The 8,292-nt window shown below is 56.9% G+C and overlaps 1 protein-coding gene across 1 annotated transcript in view; it reads right to left on the bottom strand.

Moving 5' to 3' along the window:
* Positions 1 to 297: 297 nt before the first annotated feature.
* Positions 298 to 8,292, bottom strand: part of GLT1D1 (glycosyltransferase 1 domain containing 1) — a 45,650-nt gene continuing 37,655 nt past the window's right edge. Inside the window, exon 12 of the mRNA XM_004690638.2 lies at positions 298 to 2,573. Coding sequence (XP_004690695.1) covers positions 2,412 to 2,573 — 162 coding nt within the window. The 3' untranslated portion in view covers positions 298 to 2,411. The remainder of the gene's footprint in view (positions 2,574 to 8,292) is intronic.

Here is an 8,292-nt window from a genome sequence, read left to right as displayed (position 1 = left end):
GCGTGGCTTTCTGGGCACAGAGGATCCCTGGGGCTTCCCCCAGGAAAGCCCAGCTGAGTCTACCCCACCTCCCAGGAGAAAGCCCTTGTGATTTCACAGAAATGTGCAATTTTTTGCAAAGAAGGTTCTCTCATCCTGAATGTTTAAGGACTATTTATGAGTCTGCAAGAAGGAAAAGATGGTAAAATAATTCCTTTAAAATAGATTGTGGCCACAGATAAAAGTGAAGTCATTTCGTTTAACTGACAACCATGCTTTTTAAATTTTTTATTCATTTTTCACAGAAGTTCCCTTTGAGCCAATCAAGAATTTCCCAGAGGTAACCTGGAGCTCCCTGGGTGTTGGGCTCATTTGAAAACAGTTGGAGCTTCAAGTTCTGCCTGACTTGGTCTCACCTCCTTCCACAGCGGGCTCTGCTCTAGCTGAAGACATCCATCTGTGAGAGGTGGAGCCCAGGCTGAGCGAGCCCACGAGAGGGGCGTGACTGGTCACTCGGCCTCCTGGGCCCCGCCCCACAGCAGCACCTGCTCCCCTGAGCCACAGACCAGCCCAGCCGTCTGGACATCAGACCCCAGTGCAGCCCACGGGGAAAGGCCCACTTCCCATGGATTCAGCTCTTCATCTAAAAGCAATTCCCCCTCTGCCCTGAGAACCAAGCCTCCAGAGGTTCCCTCTAGTCCAGCTCCAGGGTCCTGGTGTGCCCCACGACAGTGTTCCCTAACATGCAGCTCCCCAGGGCATCTTCACGGAGGAGCTGGACTACCTGTCAGATTCGTGAGTGAAATGCTGTTTCCAGGACCATGCACCAGGCGCCCGGGAGGCCGTCACTTTCCATGCACTCTTCTTTGTGGGAGTCAGACCCCTACTCCAGAAATGGCTTCTCCTTCCTAAGTCGCTGGCCCCTGGGCCAGAAAGCTCTCGCCTACCCAGACCCAGCCCCCTTCACAGTCAACATGCTTGATTGCACTGGCCCCAACACGAAAGGCCACTTTAGAGAGTCCAATGCAAACCCACATCCCCTCCGGCTCTGAGGCTTTAATTTAGAAGCAGGGGCTTTGAGTCATTGCAGACACCTCTGCCGGCCAATCCATGGGTGTGGGGGGGGTGGGGCAGGCGGCCTTCAGAGGATAGGAGTTACATCCGAGGCCTGCAAGAGCTGCAGAATCTCAGTGGCAGAGGACCAACCCTGAGGGGGAGCTCCTCTGGGCAGCCCCCTCTTTTGGGGGGGCCTGACACTAGGTTGATAATAAGACACTGCTGGTCTTTGTTCTGGCACCTGAAGCCCTTGGGGCGTCCTAAGTCACAATAAAGGTGAGTCTCTCCTTATATTAGGAGGTGACTTCTGAACCCCGATGAGGGTGGTGGCAGAGGTGGCACACACTCCCCCAGCTTGACCCGAGGGAGGGGAGCAGGTGAGGGTAAGCCACACCACAGCAAGTGGTGACTTAGTGCGACTGTCCTGAGCTCTATAAAATCCCCAAGGATAGGGCTCAGGGGAGAGGGTCCAGGTCGTTTTGCGAGAGTAGAGTGTCTGGGGGGTGGGGGGTCATAGAAATCCCCACGTCCCCCACATCTCCCTCTGTCACCAGGCTATTCCTGAGTCATGTCCCTTTATAATAGACCAACAGAGCAGGGATGCACTGAGTCAGATATCCCAGCCCTGGGGGAGGGGGAGCAGAGGAAGGTGATTCCCCCCACCAGCAGCCTGGCAGAGGGCAGTAAGTACCAGCAAGTTCCCACAAGAGCCCCCAGGTGAAGGGGATGTGGCCTGCAATGTACAGAAAGGCAGTGAGGGGGCACAGAAAGGCAGGAGGCCGCCCCCCATCTCCCTGCTTTCCAGAGCCCACACCCAGGAGTGAGGCCTTCCGTGGAGAAGGTACCCAGGGGCCAGGCCACGCTGCCCTCCCCCAGTCAACGCATCCCCCATCCAGGGTCAGTGTGTTCGGCCACCACTGCCCACACACCAGCACACTGAATGCCAACCCCAGAAACCCGAGTGACGGGGACTGCGTGGGGCTGCCTGACACCACACAGGAAGGTCATTCAGGGGGTCCAAGCTTTGAATTAAGAACGCACATGAGACCCCACTAATCAGGTGCTCTGGTGTCACACTTGCCTCTAAATCCGGGTGCGGGGTGGGGTGGGGGGGGGTGAGGGCTCTTCCTGCAGGACAGGACAATGCAAGAAGCTGAGATGCTTTCGTAGAACGGGTGGGCGGGGCCCGTTTTATTCCCTGGAAATGCGCCCCTCTTCAGAGCGCCCTGGTCAGAGGGCACAGTGGGGCAGCTGCAGGTGACCCAGCCATGGGGCGGGCTCCCCAGGGTCTGCAGCTGGCACAGGCAGGGCCACCAGCAGCCCGAGCTGTCCCTGGGTACCCCTGGCTGGGCATGGCGGGGCCAGCACGGAGCTCCCTAGTCCTGGGCATCGGCCTCCAGAGTCCTGATGAGGTGCTGGTAGGTGTCTCTCTCTACCAGCCAGGAGTGACACGTCCTCACATACTCCCTTCCGTTGGCTGCAATGTCTTTCTCTAAGGTGGGGTCACTGACCAGTCGCTTCGCCAGTTGGACAAACTCCTGCAGCACAGTGGGAGAGACAGAGAGAGGCGGGTGAGCTGGAGGCAGCCGGGCACCAGCTCCGGGGTCCTCCCTGCAACACACACTCCTTGGGAAATGACCTCTGGGAGGAAGGCAGCTCATGGGATGCCTGCGTTGGGTGAGACGTCACACACGCGTGCACCGCGGACCTTGAGGATGCGGCCAGGGCGCCGACCCGTGCAGCTGAGTGCTCAAGCACCCGCCCCGGCTTATGTCCAGTGGTGGCTATGTTCACACTTGCCCTTGCCAGGGAAGGCCACCGCGGCCCTGGACACTGCCTTCGGGTGGGTGAGAGGGGAGGGGGAGCTTGAGGGAAAACCAGAAGCAGAAAAACACGGCCACACTGTGTGTGGACACTGTTTACCACAAAATCCTTGTGTAAGAGGACAGTGCTGTTCATGCACACACAGGCCACACAGGAGCAAGGATGAGCCCCAGGGGGAAACCCTGCGGTCTATTCTGTCTCCTTCTTCCTGAGACAGCCAAAACCTACATCTATTTCTTTCCGGCGACTTCTGACCCACCCGTTGGCCTCACCCTGGAATCCGAGCGGCGCTCTGCACAGCACCGTGCCTGAGCGCCCACCCAGTCCTGCCCCCGCGCAAGCCTGGCGTCTGGCGTGGACGCAGCCAAGACTGGGGGCAGCTCTGCGCCCCCAGTCCTCTACCTACAGGCCTGAGCCAATGGGCAACGACTGATCCCTCGAGCCTCACTTGTCTCACCTCTGGGCTACCGCCCCAAACGCCTTCCCAGCCTGGGGCAGGCTCCCAGGGGCGAGGACTGGTGGGTCTGGCTCCTAGCGAGAGCCTCGCCAGAGTTTGGCTCTGCGCATGCTCACAGGCGCGGGGCTGCTGGCCAAGCGGGCTCCCTCCGCAGCGGAGAGGGCAGCAGTTTGAACATGGCGGAAGACAGGGGGCTGTGCCCACTGCGGCCTTCCAAGAGCAAAGCGCGCTGCACCCAGCTCGCAGGCTCCAAGTGTGTCAGGGCAGGGTCCTGGAGCTGGAGCCTAGGTTCAAATTCCAACCCAGCCCTGGGCCCCTCCTCTGTGCCCTGTTTCCTCCTCTTTAAATTAGGGAGAGTAACTCCCTGCTGGGCACAGCAGAAGGGATTAAATGAGTTACTACAAAGAGGGAAGAGAGTAAGGCTAAGGAAACCCTGTTGTGATTCCCCAAAGCACAGTCAGCCCTGCGGGCAAGGAAGCGAGGTGATCAGTGCCTAGCTGTTAAAAGAAAGTCCACATATTCTCAAAATTATTGTTAATTAAACATTGAATGCCTTTTATGGCTAGCAATATACACTGCAATATTTATGAGCGAGTGGAATTATTTTTTTATGTATTATGTATATACTTTGTAGTAAATTGGTGTTCTTTTTACAATAAAAATATGACATATTTATTCCCATCTCCTCGCAGAACAACATTTCTATTAAAATTATTCAAAGGGCTTGTAGCTCTGGTGTATTATTTTACAACACTGGTCTATCTGTGATTTATCTGATGGAGGAATTTGGGTGGAAACCCAACCCTATTTGTTATTTCTACAGAATGTTTGACCATTTTACAACAAAATCCTGAAGGATAGAGTTCCCAGGAACAGGCTGTGATAAAATACAATTTTCACTGCTCTGCACAGAAGAATGATCAAGAAAACACAGACTTAAATACAGCAAGAGCGACCTGGGAGAGGAGTGAGCCGCAGAGACCGCTGGGACCAGCCCACAGGCGCGGCTGGGAGAGTGGACAGGGCGGACAGGGCACCAAAGGAGGGGAGGGACAAGGTTGCCAGGAAGACTGCGCATGCCCAAGCCTTTGGGGTCACAACAGTTGCCACTGCCCACTGAGGTATACAGTGGTCACCCCCCAGTGTGGACGCTGTCACGCTTGAAGGCAACACTGTGAGCAGAAGGGGCAGTGACTCCCACCCCCGCACTCTCTGCAGGACGGCTCTGTGGCTGTCACCATCAAGGTGTGTGTGTGTGTGTGTGTGTGTGTGTGTGTGTGTGTGTCCTGTCCTGGGCTGATCCGTGACCAACAGAAGCTGTCAGAAGTTCTGCTGTTGAACTTGGAAGCTCGACTCCACCTCACAGCTCCTGCACTTGCCCTCTGAAGCCAGAAGCCCCTACAGAAATCTAAGCCGGACTCCCCCGGGTCGACACACCCAGCTACCACCAGCACCCATGCCCAGAGACCTGCCATCTCGTCAAGGGGCCTGGCAGAAGAACCGGTCAATGGAGCAATGTTCAAACTGTCGGCCCAGAGTGTGAGCACACGGCCGCGGCTGCAGCCAGTGTCCACGGCTCCGTGGAGCCAAGACTCTAGCCAGGCAAGGATGAAGGAGCCTTAGCCTCGGACGAAGGAGCCCGCTGCCCATCAGCTACGACCCTCTGCACACTGAGCGGGAAGCCCCACCTCGCCCCCTCCTTCCCCGTGAGGAAGTCCTGCTCAGTCCAAGCCAGCTACAGAGGCTCTAGCGCCCCAGGTGACCCCCACTCACATTCCTGCAAAAGAGCAGTTTGCCTTCATCATTATTCAGTTAGTGGCTGAGCCCTTTCAGGATGTTCAGTGTTCTGAGTAATCTTTAACTCTCGCCAGCCCTTTGACCGGCCTTCGCTCCCCGAGGCACCACCAAGTCTGGGGAAGGGGACTGTGTCAGTTTTACAGAGTGGATATGTCACCCTGGTGCTCCTTCTCATAACCTGCCACCACAGGGCCACTAGAGGCGGGAAGACGAGCAGGCACCTCCCGCGGGCACTCAGGAGCTGGCGGGCACCGTGCCCGTGGTCTTAAGGGCAATTCAACACCCTTCTAAGTGATATAAGCCTAGTCTTCCTTGTCCTCCTTTAGAGGAGCTAAAATCGACCCCATAGAAACTGCATTTCAGACAGAGTTTAAATTAAACAGGCCACACACCCCACAGTTGACATTGACCCCCACTAGCCAGAGCCCCCAGCCAGAGTTATCTGTGTCCCTCCTGGCCCCCAGCGGGTCTGCACAGCACCCCACCAACAGCACGTCTGAGGCTCAGGATCAAGAGGCAGGATCAGCGCACGAAGCAGGATCAACAGAGCCGCAAATAACTTCCCAGCAGCTCCCAGACACCAAGTCCCTGCCAAGTGCATCTAGGAGCCAAATCACTAAAAATACAGCGTTTTCTGAGCACTATCTGGATTCTGGCATCACAGGAGGGCTCTGGGTGCTGGGTGGTGACAGCCACACTTCTGCAAAGGTTGGAGGCCACAGCCTCGCGGGGAGCAGAACCTGGGCCGATTGCCCGAGTAGCAAGGTCTGAGGGGCCGCTGACTGGCAAGGACGGTGGATGCTACGAGAGTTCCCCGCCCACTCCCGCCTCCTGTCAGGTGAAGTCCCAGGTGCGGCGGCACTGTGCTGCTGGCAGGGTGAGGAGCAGAAGGTCAGGCAAGGGGCAGTGTCCACTGGGGAGGGCGAAGTCAAGTGGGACCCAGGCATCCGGTCACACTCCTGAGAGACGACAGGAGTGACACACCTGGGTGTCACCTGTGGGACACCGACTCCTACAGGTGGTGGAAAGACCAAGAAAGGTGGGCCTTGGCTGGAAGCAGAGCTGTTGTGGCCCCTTGTGAAGGCCCCTAGTGGGCATCCAGGGGGTTACCACCACCACATCCCCCACCCCAGCCAATGCCATTCCCAGGGTTTCTCCTGCTGGCAGCCATTGTCCCGGTCACACCAGTGCACATGGGGACAGAGCTCTCACTCCCTCGGCCCATGACCCAGCTGAGCCCCCCAGCGGTGCTAACTCAGCAGCACGTGGCTCGTGGGCCAGCGAGTTCCAGACATGCGGGAGAACACGAGTCCCTCACGGCAGCTCAGCGCAGCAGGCCACACCACAGGCTGCTCCCTGGACCCAGTACCGGCCACCAACCACAGCTGCTCTTCCCAGGGCCTGGTGCTGATCCCCAACCAGCCAGACCATGGACTGTGCCCCTTTGGGCCCCTCTGGCCCCCACCAACCAGACCACACACGCGTGTGTAGTGATGCTCACAACACCACTCACATGTGATTTAAGTGCTTTGTTGTAAATATCTCATTAACACTTGTTTGTATTGACCGCATGTCGAGGTCAATACATGCACGTCTGAACAGACCGAGTTAAATGAAATATATTAACATGCATCTCATCTATTTCTTTACTCTCGACACGGTTGTCAAGCGCTGCGGTCATACGTGGTGGATGCACTTTTGCTCTCGACACAGCCCCTGCCAGTCCTCAGCCGCCCACTGCTCCATGGACAAGGTCAGTCCCGCAGCCCAGCAGGGAGCCCCTCTCCCCTGGAAGGTCCCCTACATGCCCAGCGGCCTGGCTGCCCAGCCACATCCCTGGGTGTTAACTGGGGCTGACTCCCAGGCCGGCCTTACACAGCCTGCCCAGAGCCCCTCATGACGCAGGAGAGGCCCCAAAATGGGGGCGTCTGTGCTTTCGCTTCCCTGTGGGGCCAGCCAACACCTGCACATCTCAGGCTCACCCACCTGCAAGAGCTGCCTGTGTTTGGGTAAGATGTGAACCCTAGAATGAGGACAAGGCAGAGAAATGACACTGGCGAGAAGTCATCTCTGGCATGGAGCTGACCCAGGCCATTGCCAGCAGGGACTGGCAAATGGGTGAGAGGCAGCAGGGACCCAACTCAAGCCGCACATCCCTGTCCCACTCACATGAGTCACTCCCAGCCAGGGTGGTGTCCTTGCCCCCAGTTCCCAGGGGCCAGGGGAAGAGGTGAGGTCAGGGCCGCCCGCACAGCCCAGGACCTAAGCCAGCCCTGCCAACCAGAGACCTGGAGACTGTGGTCCCCAAACGCGAACCTGCAGTCTGACTCTCCTTGTCACCATCTAAAGAGAAGAGGCGTCCGCAAGGCCAGAGTGGAGGCACATAGCAAGCAGGCTGCCCCAGGCCAGCCCCCAGCCCACCGGCACTGCCCAAAATGTACGGCTTTCTGCAATGGCTACAAAACACACAGATCCTCGCGGCAAAGTTAGTCTGGACTGTGCTTCCAACGTCTGACCCTGAGAGGGAATATGGATCCTGTTTCTGCTAAATGTCAAATGGATTTTAATTTCGAAGCTATAAAATGTAGCCATAAAATAGCTCAGCTCTTTTCAGAGAACAGGACTTGGCGGTAAGGAAAAAAAAAATCGATGCTTAGGAGGTGGGGAAAGCTTGGCTTCCATGAAAGTCCTCTGTGGGGAGGCATACAAAGAGACTGCTGGGTCCCCACCAAGGCTGAGTATTATTCATCATCGCTTTGGTGGAAATCCAAGCCCTTCTTCCTGACTGCCAGTACCGGGTGCGACAAGAGCTGGGTCCCGTTTTGCACCTGTCACTGTCACCGACCTTGTAGCAAGCCCAGTTCTGGGTGCTGGAGCTTCTGGACACAGGACAGACTCCTTAAAGTGAGAGTTCTGTGTCTGTTTCACCATGGAGGAAACTGACCCCATGGACCTGACTTTCAGGGCTGGGGCAGGCTGGGGCAAGAAAGGTCAGACAGGAAGGCACAAGTCAAGGGGCACCAGGACATGTCCAGAGATAATGCACAAGAAGGAGATGGGTGTCGATGGGTGGATGGTGGGACGATAGGATGGATGGATGGATGGATGGATGGATGGATGGATGGATGGATGGATGGATGGATGGATGGATGGATGGATGGATGGATGGATGGATGGAT

The sequence above is a fragment of the Condylura cristata genome, unplaced genomic scaffold (genome assembly GCF_000260355.1).
Source record: "Condylura cristata isolate star-nosed mole 26May11 unplaced genomic scaffold, ConCri1.0 scaffold00029, whole genome shotgun sequence".
Lineage (NCBI taxonomy): Eukaryota > Metazoa > Chordata > Mammalia > Eulipotyphla > Talpidae > Condylura > Condylura cristata.
The sequence above is the reverse complement of the archived record's forward strand: the minus strand, read 5'-3'. Positions and strand labels throughout refer to the sequence as shown.